General features: G+C 34.7%; 2 protein-coding genes across 3 annotated transcripts; both read right to left on the bottom strand.

Moving 5' to 3' along the window:
• Window positions 1–6,941: 6,941 nt before the first annotated feature.
• LOC130729951 (S-sulfo-L-cysteine synthase (O-acetyl-L-serine-dependent), chloroplastic-like) lies at window positions 6,942–11,871 on the bottom strand. Of its 2 annotated transcripts, none has more exons than XM_057581806.1 (11): window positions 11,598–11,871; window positions 11,370–11,479; window positions 10,912–10,969; window positions 10,508–10,771; window positions 10,259–10,373; window positions 9,736–9,789; window positions 9,551–9,600; window positions 8,734–8,793; window positions 8,273–8,353; window positions 7,390–7,561; window positions 6,942–7,293 (listed from the first exon to the last, which is right to left on the bottom strand). In XM_057581806.1, the coding sequence occupies exons 1-10, from the start codon at window positions 11,862–11,864 to the stop codon at window positions 7,481–7,483; spliced, it is 1,140 nt and encodes a 379-aa protein (XP_057437789.1). In that variant the 5' UTR covers window positions 11,865–11,871; the 3' UTR covers window positions 6,942–7,293; window positions 7,390–7,480. The 2 variants fall into 2 exon arrangements, with proteins under 2 accessions (XP_057437789.1, XP_057437788.1); XM_057581805.1 differs by having other exon boundaries at window positions 9,736–9,787; window positions 10,236–10,373; window positions 11,598–11,869.
• Window positions 11,872–12,715: 844 nt separating this feature from the next.
• Window positions 12,716–16,985, bottom strand: LOC130729949 (probable arabinosyltransferase ARAD1). The gene is made up of 2 exons (XM_057581804.1): window positions 14,716–16,985; window positions 12,716–13,652 (listed from the first exon to the last, which is right to left on the bottom strand). The coding sequence occupies exons 1-2, from the start codon at window positions 15,670–15,672 to the stop codon at window positions 13,140–13,142; spliced, it is 1,470 nt and encodes a 489-aa protein (XP_057437787.1). The 5' UTR covers window positions 15,673–16,985; the 3' UTR covers window positions 12,716–13,139.
• Window positions 16,986–17,634: the final 649 nt, after the last annotated feature.

The raw sequence follows: 17,634 nt of genomic DNA, 5'->3' as shown, positions 1-17,634 counted from the left end.
TCAAACGAAAAAATTATTTTAGTATTACACTGGCGTTTTAAATTTTTGTTTTTTACAATCGACTATCATTTACTTTAATGCAATGTATAATATGGTGTTTGCATGTCAACGTTGTTTTATAGCTAGGGGTGTTTGTCAGGAACCGACGAACTAAACCAATTAAATTGGATCTTTCTTTGTTTTTGTATTCAGTTTAAAATCAATGAAAAACAATGAAGATTGGTACGGTTCACGGTTCGAAGAATTAAAAACTGAAGAACCGGAAAAACCGAAACGATGATCTATATTTATTTAAAAAATTAATAATGGGACAGGTATAAATTTTTATGTTAAGTGTTTTGATAAAGATCGTAGAGAATGAAGAAATGTTTTGAAGAAATATTGTTTATGTTGAACTCATTATATTTGTTAGACTTAGGTAGTGTTTGCCCCAACTTAATTATGTTTCTCTTTTCTATTATTAGTTTGTAATGGTACTAATATTAAACATTACTTTAAGCATTCATTTATTGTTAAGTTGTTGATTATGGATTATGGATTATGGATTTGAGAAGATATTATTAAGTGAGTTATTGATTTGCAATTTTTCTGCATTGCTTTGTTGAATCATATGTGATTGCAGCCCCCATATGTATGTATATACCTGGTTATTGTTATATATTTGAAGTTGTCATAAAAAAAGTTTTGAAATCGATGAATCGAACTGATCCAACTGTTCATCATCGATTTGATTCAATTCGAATTCAGAAAAAAAAATTTGCCAACAACCAAACCAAGAAATTTTGATTGGATCGGTTTTCTATTTCACCTAAAACTGGTCCAAACCAAACCTCAAACACCCCTATTTATACCAATGGTTGGAATCGCATAAAAAATTGACCGCCACAATTTGCTTTTTTTAGTAATAATCAGGGAGACTTCCAAAACCTTGAATCCTTGATGTCGTGATCATGACAACTAATTAAAATCATGAGTAAAAATATTAAATGCAATAGAGAAAATTTAATTTAGTAGTAAAAGAAAAGTGATTTTATTTTGAAAAGGAATACTTCCTTCGTCCTTTGTTGTGAGATAATAAGGGGTCTTATAATAAAAGACGGATGAGTAATTTTCAAAATGAAATACGCTTGATAATTAAGAATTTTAATTTATTTAAGTAGCTGAGAAAATGAATATTTCACAACTGCTGACAAACAATATTGAATGATGAGTTGTGATTCAGAACAAAAATATAATAACAGCCTCTATATATTAATAATAAATTATTTATAGGAGAATAATAATAACAGCAATAATTTGATGTTAAATTTGTGGATAGCCCACCTTGACTTTAAGTCTCTATTTAATGCATCAGCATTGGGACTAGATGCGGCATGTTGTGATTGGCAGTGGACAACTAGAGATGAGGTGCATCATTTAATATCTTTTAACTCATTTTACAAAACAAAATAATAATATGAGAGACTTGATATATATTATAAGTTGTTCAGTAAAAGTAAACGTAAAATCACAATTTGGAGGGACCTACTATATTTTTTGTTCTAATTAATGAAATCACATTTTGCCAATAAAATTAATTAGACAAGACACTTCATGGCAAAGAAAAATCATCCGATATGGTTCAAGTATAACAGTAAGTAATTGATTCCTATTAAGTTAGGTTTTGAGTTTGAGTTTTGATTATGGAAATAAACTTTATTCTAAGAGATAGCACTACTAGAATATGAATGTTTCATACTCAAAATGAATTGTATTCGATGATACTTGTATTAGAATATAAAAGTTACACGATTGGTGGAATTGAACATCATCCTCTCAAGGACGTATCAAGGTACAAGGCTATAAGAGATTTTGAAAAAAATCATTAGAAAAAAAATTGAGTAATAAAAGTATGTGGTTTTTTAGAAATCATTTGGTAAAAGATGTCTCACTTGTGTTTACATTGCTAAATGTCATCACTTGAGTTCATATTGCTAAATGCTCTCACTTGAGTAGTAAAAGTATGAGGTTTTATGGCCCATTTGGTAAAAAAAATGCTCTAACTTGTGTTTTCTTTGGTAAAAAATACCATCACTTCTATAATTTTGTACAAATTTATATATATATATATATATATATATATATATATATTATCTTCACAATATCAAATGTATGAATTCGTCCCTGATCCCTCTTATTTGTCCAAATTAAAGTAATTAATCTCCCCCTACAAATTAAATTACTATCATATTTTGGAATGGCTTCATTAATACACTTTTTTTAGCAAAACTTGTAGCATAGGAAAGAAAATTTTGATTTCTGAGTATCCTGTGAATGTAGCAAAGACTGAGAGAAAGCATGTGAGTGATGATGTGAGCAAACTCAAAAGTTAAAAAGTGAAAAATGAATCACAGAGTAACGGCAAATAAATAAATGAATATGTGTAGGGTTGTGGTGGAGGGAGGAGTCATTTATGTGTGTTGTGTTGAATGTGCCCCATAGGCCACACCTTTTCTTCATTGCCACCTTTTCTGGCTAATGAAAAAGTGGGGTTCCAAAATTTGCTGCCCTAATAAAGTGTTGTAATTTCCTCTATGATCTCCTAGTATGTATGTGGTGTAGTAGTACATTTATTCACTCTGACTTATTCCGCTGCTACCATTAATGTTTATCATAACATAGCCAATTCACAAACTGGTGGTGACATTCAAGACATTCAGCCTCTCACTTTGCTTCTTTTACCGCATATGATTATTTTTTAAAATTCTATAATAGATTCTTGTTGGAAAGTGAACAGGAATAACAAATCACAAATCACTGTTTGAGACTCTTTTCTTGTTATCACACTTTATTTTATTATAATAATATTATATTATATCTGAATTATAAGTAGAGTCTAATTGTTCATACCAATATCACATATTATAAAGGGATGGTTTCGTCTCGCTTAGTTCTGTCGTATAATTGGGTGGTTCGTCTGTCATTGAATTGGTGATCCTCTATGGTCTTCTTTATCGTTGAGTTGGGGTCCTCAGTCGTTGAGTTAGGGTCATTTGTCATCCTCTCCGTCATAGTTGGGGTCCTCTATCATCCTTGTCGTCGTGTAGCATGTGTTGGGAGAACTTGCAAAGACACTTTGCCAGGAAAATCAGCAATAATTTGAGCAAAGTGACTTTAGGGTTAGTTATGCAGTACCTGATGAATAGTGTATGACGTCACTCGTTTTTCACTTCATGTCGCAATAACATTCTCTGATATACTCCGTGTATGATGCAGAGCCATCAAATCGTAGTAGGGGACACACTTTTTCTCACTTCATTGGACGATTAGATGGTTTCATCTTGACCGGTGAACATTGTTGCATGTCACATCCTAGGTTCTAGACTCTTATCTTGGAAAAATCTTCAGTAACTTAAATGATAGGTTCTGGATCCTTCTACAGGTATATCCCTCGGGTGTTCACTGTAGCGCAGCGCAATGTGGTTCAAGTTATGAACTCGGATCAAGTTGTCAATGATCCTCTTATTGGATTGGGTTGACTTTACCGTCTAAATCAATGAAAACTATAACTACATTCTATGGTGACCAATTACTATGGACCGGTTGACGAGGCCAAGTCGGAACATGTATGAATGTTTAAATTATTTTTGAAGTTTAATACATATAGATAATCATTAAGATAGATAATAGGGTATGTATATGTATATATATATATATATATATATATATATATATATATATATATATATATATATTCTCGTACGATGAAGTGTGGGTCTTTGTCATCCAAGAGATCAAGAGTAAGATAAGGCTTTAAAACTCTGTCAACCATCACAGGCAGATCCCAGTACAATGTGCAACTTATTTCTTAAGATTACCCAAATGATATGTTTGTTTTTATTGTCTTAAAGAAACTGTACCTCCATATTTTCAATTTGTTTTCTTTTTAGCTTTTCTTGAATTCATGGAAATTCCTTCTGGATGCCAAGAAGACAGTCAATTTTATTAATGAAGATGAAGACAGCATTTAGTTTCACATGTGAAGAATCACAAAAGGAGAAAATTTGTAAAGAGCACAGCTACTAATAATTTGGTTCTCAACCAATCATGTGTGGTATATAAGAGAGAATATATATTTTGGCTAATAATACAAGAGAATAGTTAAAAAGGAAATCAACTTTTCAGTTTTGAGACAAAACTACATATATAGAAAAATAAATCTTGAAGTTAATGCACACATTGGTCTTAAAAATTTGTACCTAACATTGCATGGCTGTCATGTGAGATAAAAGCCTCCAGTTGAATTGATCCTCATGAATAGGCCTTCCCTTTTGTACAAAACATGAAACAAGTGCACACAAAGGACCACAACCAGATGCTATAATGTGAAGCTTCTCATGCCCCATACTGCACATGTGTAAAGTTATATGCGCCACACTTTTTCAATAAGGCTATATCAAAGTCATTTAGCACTGATTTTCTCTGTTGTGGAGTCTCATCTATCAACATGTTTGCATCAACTTTTTTAATCCTCTTATCACTTTTACTCACACAAGATTTACTTCTAGTAGTTTCTTCTAGAATTAATTTTCTCCAAATTTGATAACCGGTTTCTAAATACACACCCATACGCCCGGAAGGAACCAGAAAAAATGAGTAAGCGTAACGAAAATTTAATACATCAAGTAAAATTAACAATTACTAATTGAAAGTAATTGAAATATATAGAAAATTTAGGGGCGAATTTAACATTTGGATACTATTCTGTTAAGTTTTTTTTTCTTTATGGGGGCGACCGCCACATATACCTCTTACCTAGGTCTTTCCCAGCCGTACAAGAATCTTTTGGTCTTAGCTCAAGTATATATCCTCCAACAATCATGTTAGAGTTGAGAACATCCACATCATGTTGGGATAATTCTCTCATTCGTATTTTTTCTATTCACAAGACTTAAACGCGATACCTTTCTTAAGAAAACCTGTTGCTACACCATACAAGAATCTAAGCCAATGAAGGGAAAGACTAAAACATGGCAACCGACTAAATCATTGTTATTGCCCAATTACTATGTGATCCCACTGCCTTCAATGCAATTTAAGTTTTGTCTTGTTTCTAATATAAACCATTAAGGTCTCTCTCTGTCTCTTGCCCCTTTTTTCTTTGTCCTTCTATTGTAAATCAACATCCATGCTATAATGTGGAAAATGAAGTGATTTGCTTACGCAAGTCCACAGCATTTAATTGGCCTTCAAATTAGGCTAAGCATATGAATCAGTAATGACATAAAAGGAGTGGCATTTTCTAAAAATTACGATTGGGATCATATTTTGGAACCATCCTTATAATTTTGAGAAACAAGTTTAAGTTTAAGGAATATTAAAGATTCTGTTAGTGTTAACCTTTTAGGTACTTGCAGGATGGCCACAACAAAACAAGTCATTCAAATAGAAGATAGAGATATTTAAATGGGAATTAAATTTCATTCATTTGAACTAAGGTATTATGGTTGTTGTCCATAGCTGGTTTCTCCATTTTGAGACCTAGAATAGAAAATATGGATACCTATGGATGCTTGACTTAACAGGTGAAGTGCAAATATGGAACAATTTATGAAACTTCAGGCAGAGATTGTCACTAGTCTGGTTTGGAAGAAAATACTTCATTGGTGCTTTGAATATTAATCGCTCATTAGTATTGTATGTTATTATGTTAATAATTTTGAAAAACTGAGCTCACATGTTCTAATATCTTTTTAACAAACACTAATATTTTACAATGAACCAGTCATCACAGTCGATAGTCACGAAACTAATTTCTTGCATATTGTCAGCATAATAAGCGGTAGAAAACTAGCTATTGAGTTTTTTCATTCACGAGAATTGGAAATCTAATAGAATTAGCCAAGAAAAAGATAAAAAGCTGTTATTATTCAATACCAAAAAGTACATTGTTGTTAAGTAATTTGAGAGTCTCAATCACCCTCCCTATATCCCAACCCTAAATGTTCCTAAAGATAATAATACTCTCTCTAACTCTCTTTATAGGTTTACTCTCTATTTAACTCTCCAACTAAGTGAAACTCCCTTAACTAACTTACCTATATGATGATGGTACCTAACTACCTATCAATACTCTGTGCATGAACATTCATTCACCTTGTCCTCAACGTGAATGATTGAATACAAGCTAAAGAATTGAAGAATTGATCCAAAATACAAACAAAGAAAAATTACAAAATTTCTGATATGTAATCCACAGTCAAGAGGCTCCATCCCAGGTTATTTTGCACTGGTGATTATTTTTGCTCTTATGGGTGAATGCCGCTCTTGTATTCCGCCATCCCTAGAGCCAACTACTTTCATACCCAAAAAAAATCAGGTGGGTTTAGACGACGAAAATTTGACAATTATCTTACTTGCAAAGGAATGATGTGGCGATTTCCGTGGTAGCCGCTTGGTGGTCTATTTCGGCGCTCTTGCACGTGCTTGAGTCATCGTGCAAACCGCCCTGCTATTTTGGAAATGCAGGGTCTTGTCCCTCTTCATCCCCGATTCTGTTATTAGGGTAGACTCACAGTACGACGACCGTGGATGCTTGACTAGAAATCTCGTAAGCCTTGCCATTCTCGGTCTTCTTGCCAATCAAACCCTAAATCAACATTTCAGGGCATAACTGTGGAATCGTGCTTCTTCCCCCTTGTCCTTGTTATTGTTTTTGTTTGTTTGTTTGATGAATTTCTGAGTAAACATAATACATTGTGTAGTGATTAAATCTGTAACATAGTGGTATTGCCCTTTTGCACCGCTCATATTTACATGATGCAATGTAAGTGCCCTCTGAGCCCTAGTAGCTTTAATCTAAATTTCATGGACAGAAAAAATGTAGATAAGAGAACAAATGCTATAGTACTCTGGATCCTACTCATTGTGCGAACTTCATCCGAATTTCCTCTTCATACTCATAACTTTGAAATTTAGCTCTATGCTATTTTAAGATATGCAATATTTAACAGGTAGCAAGTACCAATTCTTCTGAACAAACATTGGTATTACAACTTAAAAACCATCCTCAGCTATACTATCGTCGATCTGTAATATGCTTCAATATATATCATATATGATACATTGTAGGAAAATAGTAATTGAAAAAAAAGTGTCAACATTCCTGTAAAATACTGGAATACTGTTCATCATTGATGACTGTGGAATACTGTAAAAATGAAAAACTACATTGTACATAAAGTGCAAGTTAGTACCCTTTTGCATCTATCTGGCCTCAACTCCTAGAGCAGTGCCTTGTCCAAATGGGTGCATCTGAAGCAAAATTCCAAGGATTAAAAAAACAAAATAAACAAACCAGTTGTCTTTTTATACTGACTTTAAAATGACATATACAGTGTGAGATGATACCTATTCAAAGCATAAGGCAGCTACTTTCTTGAATGGTGCCATGAAGCAGCTCCAAAATCCAAAGGCAATGTGTAAAGGGAGAATCTATTTGTTACATTTTCTGAACCTCTTCATAGATAGAATTGAAGAGGGGAGTGGAAATATACCTCTCACCAAAACTAGGAAAAATAACCTTCAAATAGGCAAAATTATAAAGGAAGAAAGCATCAGCATTAGGGAGCATTATTAACATTAACAAGAGAACAATTTCTCATAGAAAGCCGTAAAATAGAACATTTAAATGCAGAAATGTTCTCTAAATTTCCACCATTGAAAATTCAGGGGAAACATCACTCTCAAGTTTGCCTAGGCCCTTATTTGCTACTTTCTTATACTTACCATAAATTTCCATTTCTATGAAGGGAAGCACAGATACCCAACTTCATCTAGACCCAAAAGATGTTTAATTTGCTTCCCCCCACTGATCTTGTAGTTTTGTGAACAAAATGAAGACAAAAGCATCATGTCTCTAGAGAGATCTTGCTTAGAAGAGGTTCATTTTGCAAAATGTTCTAATTTAATTACAAAAATAAGAGTAAGCATGTAATCAACGGCAAAGCATAACCTAGGCTCAAAGACGATGCACAGAGCAAAATGGAATAATGGGTTCAACATTCCAGAACTCAAGCTAAACATAAGCATTAAGCACTGAAGTAAACACAGAAATATATCTACAGGCACAACAGACCTGTTACAATAAGTACTCTACTCACAAAGCTTCACATCTATCAATATCAATTTAAAAGCAAAGGAGTGCCTATGATAAATATATAAAATACATAGGGTACATGCAATGAAAACAACATAAAGAAAGCCAAAGTAATATAAAAAGAAACAAACTCACCACAATAAGTTTTCCAGAATTCTCAGGCCGTCTTGCTAAACTTAGGGCAGCAGCTGCTGCAGCTCCTGACGAAATCCCAACCTAGATAGAAATTTGAAATGGTTATGATAAAAACCTATTCCAAAAATATAAACAAAACTACTTTGTAGCTCAGGGTGACAATGCAATATCCAGCAACATACAAAACTAAAGATGAAGAAGGTCAAACAAATAACTAAATTGAATTTTGTACCTACGATATATACACACACTAAAAAAACCTATGGAAAACAAAGGGTCTATTAGATTTGGAAAAAAGTTATCAGTTTATATTTTCTGTTTTTCTGTATTTACCTACTTTGGTTTACATGCAAAACAGAGAAGTTTACAATGCAAAATATAGCAAAACTTCGCCAATATTTGACTTTAAAATAAGAAGCATAATAAAACTTATATCTAATGATGTTTAAATTATAGCTTACCAATAAACCTTCTTCTAATGCTAATCTCCTCGCCATGTCAATTGCCTCACCACTGGTAACCTGTCCTTTCAAGTTCCAAGAAAACTTATTATGCAAAATAATCTATACGTACACATTATGAAGATAATAGCATTGCATAATGAAAATAGAAAATCCCCCAAAGCAATCAGTGGATGACACTAAACCGTATAACATTTGAATCTTATGTAGATGACTCTGATAAGATTAAACCTCTTGTAATTCATGTTTATCGCCAGAAAAAGAAGAATTTCAGGCCTGAAACCCCCATGGAGGGTGGCGCAGCCACTACTGTGGCCATGGAGACTGTTAAGCAGCCAGAACAGCAAGGAGAGAGTGAAAATTCAAATGTGGCAGATGGTTAAAAGCAGTTGGCAGTCTGTAGTTATTAGGAGTTAGCAGTTATTATGTGTGTAAGTCAGTTGTATTCAGAATAAAAACTGTACTATGCAGTTGTATAAATAAAGGGTGCAGCCTATTAGATGGCTGTCTAGAAAATTATAAGGGTGTAGTAGAATGGAGAGATCAGGCTCTCGAATTCCGGTTGTATTGTACTATTTCCAGTAGAGATTCTTCATCTCTACAGATTGAATAATATCCATCTATCTCTATTTCATCTGCCTTATCAGACTCCAAAGATTGAACTCTCTATCATCTTAAATCATGATAAGCAATAGCATAAAGCTATTGTTCTTTAGTATAGGAATGCGAAAGCAAAAGAGAATAACCACAAGCAGGATACTATGACCAAAATAAAAAGCCAAGTATGCAACAAAGGGGCGGTAATTTTTTTGTTTACCTTGATGACTTCATCAAGCAGTTCGATATCCAAAATGCTTGGTATGAATCCTGCAGAAAACTCTCTAATATAGTGAATAGCTGACGAAGAAAATCTATTTCAAGTGGATATTGAGCTTGAAACTAACAACATTAAGAAAGAAAAGGGGAAAAAAAAACATTATACACTTTGTAAAAGATTTATACCCGCATTGTCTCCTGATATTATACTTCTGTCTGCAGGTTCAACCCCAACCACCTAAGCAAGGCATAATACGGCACACTTTAATGCAAGGTGAAAGACAGTATAAGAGGTAAAGCGCCACTTGCAAATTATGTGAGACAGGTATGTCACGAAATTCATGTCATACTAGAAAAGTAGAAAATATTGGACACAATATGGTTTAATAAAATGTATGCTAGAATAGTCAAACTAATATTCTACACCTTCCTTCTGAATCCTATTTCTTTATCTCCATCCCAACATCAAAAAAAAAAATCAGGAACATGAAAATTAGAATAAGAGAAATGTAATGCCCAAGTCATCACCATACTGATTCAATAACAATTTAAATACCAAAAAGTGCAGGTTATGGAACTTGAATTCAGGACCTGATACACTGAACAGTAGAATTTGGTGCCAGCAGACCAATAAGTATCTCATCAAATTCGAAATGAAAAAATACATATCAAAGGAATAATCAAACCTTTATTCTTTTGTTCATCATCTTCAGATAACGTCCAGTGCCAGTAACAGTACCACCAGTTCCAATCCCAGCAACCAATACATCAACATTACCCATGGTATCGTCCCATATCTCTGGCCCTGTAGTTTCGAAGTGGATCTGTAATTTTTGCATTTAAACCTTAATAACACGTAACTTCATTTATGATGTGATATATTTTCACGGATACACCATATAATTTAAAACAAGTGATTAGTAGGGTGAAGGTCTTATATGAGATGGACTATTATCACCTTTGTGTTATTCATGTTATCGAACTGTCGAAACATGTAAGCATTGGGTGTTCTGTGAAGAATTTCTTCAGCTTTGTCAACTGCCCCTTTCAGTCCTTTCTCTGCATCAGTCAGAACAACCTCGGCACCAAATGAACGTAAAAGTATTCTCCTCTCAATATTTATGGAAGCAGGCATTGTGACTATAAGTTTGTATCCCTTCATTGCAGCGACAAAAGCAATGCCAAGTCCTGTATTTCCAGTTGTTGGTTCAACTAAAGTAGTCTGCACAAATACAAAATCAGGAATTTAAAGAAAATTCAAGATCATAGACCTCAGCTTTGAACAAACCATCAGAAAGTAAAGATTGCTGCAGTGAAAACATTGATCGATAATTCTATACACCACAAAACTTCAAAACATACCTTCCCTGGGGATATTGCTCCACTCTCTTCAGCATCAGCTAACATGCTATACCCAATTCTAACATTTCGAACAATAACACACGTTAACACATAGATTTATGTTTAGTCCGAGGATCAAACTCAAAAAGCAAATTGCAAGGTGCAAATCAGGAAATGCTGTCAGGTAAATAACAGCCTTCACTTTATGAAAAAGAAAAATGAATGGATAAATTAGTACCAAACAATTTAGAGAAAATTCTTATTAAGAGTAACATATCACAGGACCTACCCTAAATATAATTAAAGCATATCATTACATAGATTTTCATGAACATACTCTAACTCCTATCTAAATGTTGTTTAAGAAAAAAAAACTACAAAATAGAAAACTAAATAACAATTTTAACATAAAGGATGACATTCATTGCATTTTTCATAGTCAGGAACAGATGAAAAGGAAGAGAGTGAGTAACTATTACCTGTCCTTGACACTTCTACAAGGCTCCATGGACTCAAGTTTTGCAGCAATATTAGCCACACAACCTTCTGTAACTTTGTTAAGGTACACCATTGGTGTATTCCCAATCAACTGCAACAATCATTCAAAATTTCAAAATTAATGTGAGTTTAGGTTAGAATCCATTGGCATTATCAAGAGCAGGACACACTAAAACTTAGAAAGTAAAAGTTCTTGAAATTTTAGGTACCTGGGTGACATCTTCGGCAATGTTGACAGTGTCAAGACCTTCTCTGGTGCTGGTGGTGGAGAAGAGTGAGGGGGCGGGTGCGGCGGCGGAGAGGGTGTGGCGAGAACGAGTGTGGGGTTTGAGGGTGTGGATAGGGTAGCGTTTTGGTTGAGAAATTGAAGGACGAGGTGGAAGCAGTGTAGGAGAAGAAGAAGAAGAAGAAGATGATAACACCGCCATTTTCATTCTTGAAGGAAAGGAACTATAACATGTTTTGAGATTTAACATGGGTTTTACAATTTATTTTCATTCTATCATGTTTTGTTTTTTATTTGGTTCCATAATTCCATCATCTTTTTTTTTGGATCAATTTTTTCTTAGATAATGAGTTGGAATTTGGATATGCTTTGGGCCTCAAGGTGTTGCTATGTTGGGCTGCTATTGAAATTGCTTTTTCTAGTGGTACAAATTTCCCCCAAAATAAAATACCAGTAGCATGCAATTTTGTTTTTGTTTAGTCAAGAGCATCCGCCGCCACCGAAAGCAATGACTAATTTCGTCGTCATGCGTGCTTACACTAAATGGCTGACCATGAAATGTGCTTCACCTTTTTTTTAATCCATAGGTGAAAATGTGTTTTATTCTCATGGATAAGAATTGAATCTTCAACCTCATGGTTAAGGGACGAGGTGAGCAACCACCACGCAACACTATGTAGTTATTGTAGTGTGATGCACTTTACACCATTGTAATTGTAATAGTGTCATTTATTGTGATATGATTATTCATTTATATTTTTTAACAAAGTTAAAGAAAAACAATTATCAAGTTTTGAGAGACAAAGTATGAGTGTAGTCATATGATAAATTTGTTCATAATAATGGAGATTTGGGTAGGGAAGGGGGGAGGGTGGTATATACTTGGGATTAGAAAATGTGAACACTGCACTTCAACAGTTCAACTCTTCAAGCTTATGACTCCAACTTAACTGTACCATTTAAAATATGTGAGGGGTAAGTTACAAATTGGCTAAGTAATAAAATAGAACCCCAAATATACAAAGTTAGTTAATGTTAAGAAGAATGTTCTGATGAAAGATTCTAACAAATCATTGATTTCATCAAATTTGTGGCTAATGTTGTAAGAATAAAAGGCTACATGGACATTTACTCACATAAAATACACAAAGAATTATGGTGAAAGACACAATTAGAATCATCAGGTTGTGTGAATTGTTGAATCCTAAGGGTTACAAAGTTACTTACTCACAAAAACAACTTCCTCATCAGCTATATGGAATCTGAGGTCCTAGAAATCTAATCTACCAGAATCACTTCTACTACCACAAAAACTACTAGGAGTAGTTTCTCCCAAAATCAATTATCCTTCCACTGTGAAAATTTACCATGTATTCAAATAAGCACTATATATGTGTAGCAGTGTTGCATTTCGAAAGGCAAAACCTAAAGTAGTCTATCACATCCAAAGGCTCTGAAGTGCAAAACATTTTCTCACTAATCAGAAGTTATCTAATGCAGGCATTGATTTGAATTTGAGCCCCATCTATTTACCATGAAGAGACCTGAAGAACCTCCTAGACCTGTTTATCTTCAACTTCATGGAAGGGACCTTACGCGCGACAGCCTGCCAAATCATTTGGACAGCATCACCCTCCTTAGATGGATACTGAAACTCATAGAAACTCTGAACCTCTTGCAACCTGTTCCACATTCTAGTCCACTCATCTTTCCCAATGCTCCTGATAAAGTTTATCAAAAACTTCTTTTTGAGAGCATCCCTTGTACGGATGAATATGCAGAACTGGGAGTAGTCAAGGACATCCTCGTATGGAAGCTCAATTTGGTCACTGATGATGACAGGGACACAGTGGCTGGCAATGGCGTCAAACAAGCGGTTTGATGAGGGGGTGTCGCCGGCTATGTTGAGGCAGAATTTGGATGAACGCATGCCGTCGGTGGATTTCTTGATACCACCTTTCTGAACACTCCCAAATGAAAAATGCACATCTTTCTCATCTTTCAGAAGATTGAATAGTTCTTGCCGAGCATGGCCTCCCTGAGCATGAGAAAAACTCAAATCAGTTACATAGGAAATTTTCTAAAGTTTAACAAGCAAAAGGAAGTACTGAAAGTTAAAGTTGCAAAATGTCAAACTCTTTTTTACAAGACATTCATGTGGATGTGATGTAAATTCCTTTTAAAGAACAGTTGTAAAAATCTGGCTACAAGCATTTGTATACATGCCATGGCATTAGATAGAGCTTTCAATTTAACTTGATTTGACAGAATCCATTTATGGTTTAATTATGCAGAATTATGTGTAAAAAATGTGAAATATTGTCAAGTCCTATTTTTAAGGTATCTCCATCGAAGACAATACCGGAAACATCCACTTCCTCCTGATGGGGCCAGCAGTCTCAGGAGATTCTTTTCATACATAAGACGACTTGAACTCAAGACTTTGCTTTAAAGATTCAAGCATTTATCAATTAAGTCCTATTTTGGAATGTTCACTAAGTAAATAACTAAACATTGTTGAGTAACTAATATAATGTTGGTGTAGTGGTAGGCAAGCTAGATTCCTTGGGGACACAAGTTCGAACTCCGAGAAAGTCATATGTTGGGAGGGGCCGCAACAGTTTCTCGAATGAGTTTGCACCCATCAAAGACTATTGATGCAAATTATTACTTGACATACTTTGACACCCCCCCCCCCAAGGTTTCTATTGATGCAAATTGGTCCTTGTTTTAGCAAGTTGAAAACTTTGTAAGGTGATCTTGTTAGAAAGTTCATAACTAAGCTACACAAGTAACACCTTTTTAGGGACCCAACTAAATATTTACTCACATTATTAGGCATATGATGACACTCCTATGAGATACTGATTTTTGTAGAAAGCACAAATAAAATTCAGAGCACTTTAGCCCTGGTGTATGTAATGCAACGTGAGAAAACATTTAGGGATCCCAAGCAGACATGTAGAAGACACTCAAGGAAGGACCCCAATTCCTCAAACATAACTAAGACAGTGCTTATGAATTCAGGGCCTAAAGACTTAACTCACTTAAAAGCTAAAGAAACAACAAAACCAAGTTATCAAAGAGAAAGAGGAACATACATCCTTTCTGTGTATTGCACCTTGGAAGTAAAGCAATGTTTGACGGCTCTCAAAGGTGGAGTGATCATCAACATAGAGTGGAATAACATGTTTATAAGGGGCAATCACATCTTTCTCCACATTAGCTATGTTTGGAGGGTATCTCCCAAAATCTGAGAGTATATAAGTTGCATTCCACAGCTTCATTCTAGCATCCAACATACTATTTGGATGGTGAGCCAAGATCAAATGGTCCCTCCCCCCTGTCCTCTTCCATTCCTCTTGAGCCATCAAATACCTCACTAACTTCTCTTGCAAACCCTTGTTCTTTTTGGAGTGTCTGTTATAGCACAGAGAAGAAAAGAATGGCACAAACACTATATCAGCTTCAGCAGAGTTTCTAACTCTGATCACAGTCCTTGCATTAGAAGAAGAAGATTCAGGTAGTTCAGAAGCTAGAATATCCAAAGTAAGCCAATACTCTATGCTATGCTGCAAATTCAAACCCCCAGGGTAACCAGGTATCTTGATTCTCATATCAAGCCAAACACTGTTTCCCTCAGGTTTCCAATCCAATAGTCCAAAATGGAACTCAGAAGGCAAATCATACATGAAAACTTTCAAACTTTTCAAAACAACGCTGTCACTTGTTGTTGCAGTCTTGTCACTGTTACATGGCACACCAGATGATTGTTGTATGTTTTTCTCAATGGTTGGTGGTTCTGCATTTTTTTTCACACTGTCAACGAGTATTGCTCTGTTTCCAAATGAGGATTCTGCATTCTGGGTCTTGTTCAAGGTAGGGAGAAGCTGTGAAACATGATCAATGGAGACCGGTGCGGCGTCGGAGCCGGTGGAGCGAAGAACAAATAAACATGATGTGATGAAGAGGAATGTTGTCAACGTGAAGAAGCAACACATGGACTTTCTAGAGAAAACTTTGATGGCAGACACGTTTCTCTGATCTGCAATTGACATTGCAATTGCATTCTATTCTTCCAAGCAATGATCAACACATGAAACCAGAACTACCTTGCAAATTCTCTATTTGAAACAACCATGACCATGGTAGACATCAAAAACTTGTATTAGAACAAAGTTAAACAAGATATAATTAATGGTTAAAGAAAATTAAGGGTATGATATGAAGATTATTGTTGATTGTAAGTGGTGACAGAAGAGTAGTGTGTGATTGTGTTAGGTGATAGGAGTTGGAATGGAAGAAGGAAGCGTGGGAATAGGGTCTAACAGAAGAAGCGTTCTTCATAGCATAGAGGTCTCCACGTACGTTACGTTTTGGATATGTATATATTTGCACTAAGATAAGAGTTGGCTTGGCCAAATTCTAATGGTAATGGAAGACTGCCATAAAAAAGAAAAAAATTCTAATGGAAGACTAACTATTTCATCTTCCCCATTATATCAAATCATCTCACAAATTGAATTGGCTTGGACTGTTTTTTCAGTTTTGTTGACTTTGTTATTTTATTTCCTATTTTTATGAAATATAAGTCCGTTCTATCTTTTGTTGGATTTTTGAGTTTGGGATTTTCCTTGCCTTGATAAGGTATTACGACAGTCGAAAACTCTTAGACAAATTCTTCACTCCATGGTCAACACTCTGAGTAGTAAAGGGCTGACTAACAAGGTTTTTTTTTTCATTTACAACAGTCAGAAATTAATTTCTCAACCACTCACTTAAGGAACGAAGTGTTGAACCACTACCCAACAAACTGGTTACTTACTAGTATTTACAATTTCTAAAGATTGTTTGATTTTACTTTTCAATAGATAGGAATGTAAAGAATCTTACTAGTAAAGGTGTTATGAACTAAACATAAGTTGATAACCAAGGCTTCATGGACCGATTATCAGCTCGTCTTGGTGGTGTCTGAGCGAGACGAACCCTCTCAAAATGGTTGTGGTCATGGTGAACAGAGGATCTCTGAAAGTAGACTTAAAGGTGAGTCATCAATGACTAAGGCATAGCTGGCAACCTGTGTTCGAGCCAACTAAGCACCCACCTTGAGGGCCTCCCGTTTTGACAAGCCTTTGTGAGCACGATGATTTGGTTCTTTGTTTTAGTGCTTCGATCCAATTAAGGTGAGCCAAGTCTAATTGACGATCTGTAAGGGCTCTTAGGCCATTAATTTATAAGGTCAAAGAGTCTAATTAGGGATCATATTTAAGGTTTTACACATTTCCATATAAAAGGAAGAGGATCTTTTGTAAAAGGCATGTTCACTTGATTTATCTACAGCGGCATAGTCATTAAACCACCCCCCCCCCCCCCCACACACTTCTACTAGGGTTCCGACTTAGTATGCTTTATTGTCTCATTAATGAACACTTCATAATATACTAAAATTGCACTTCATTTAATGTCTCCAATCAGAACCAACAGTCAACTTTGACCTTATAGAACTATACGTGTAGAGATGCTCGACAACTTCAGCATTTTGCCTTATGAGTTTTTTACATTAGGACCTACCCCCTGTTGAGTTCTTTTTATGACTTAACATAATATTGAAATTGAAAATTTATCTCACATACATTTATTTCAAATCATATGTCAACACATTGGTAATATTGTTTAGATAAACTTGTAAAAATAGTTTATAATCTATCTATTAGCTCTTTTGAACTTTTTTTTTGTTACGTTTAGAATAAAAAACTCAAGACTACCTAAATAAGTCTTGACAAAAAAATAATAACAAAGTAATTCTTTTGAACTTATTTTCATAACATTAGTCCATTCAATTTTCATAACATTAGCTTATAAATAGATAAGTTTCCCTGCAGTAAACTTCTCTAATTAGCTTACCAATAAATATTTATGTAACAAGCGCCTAAAACCATTAACAGTTCATTAAGAAATAATTTGAAAGTACTGAAAATAGTTTCATACTTTTAATATATTTCATGTATATTCTCCCTTCA

The sequence above is a fragment of the Lotus japonicus genome, chromosome 1 (assembly GCF_012489685.1).
Source record: "Lotus japonicus ecotype B-129 chromosome 1, LjGifu_v1.2".
Classification (NCBI taxonomy): domain Eukaryota; kingdom Viridiplantae; phylum Streptophyta; class Magnoliopsida; order Fabales; family Fabaceae; genus Lotus; species Lotus japonicus.
The sequence above is the reverse complement of the archived record's forward strand: the minus strand, read 5'-3'. Positions and strand labels throughout refer to the sequence as shown.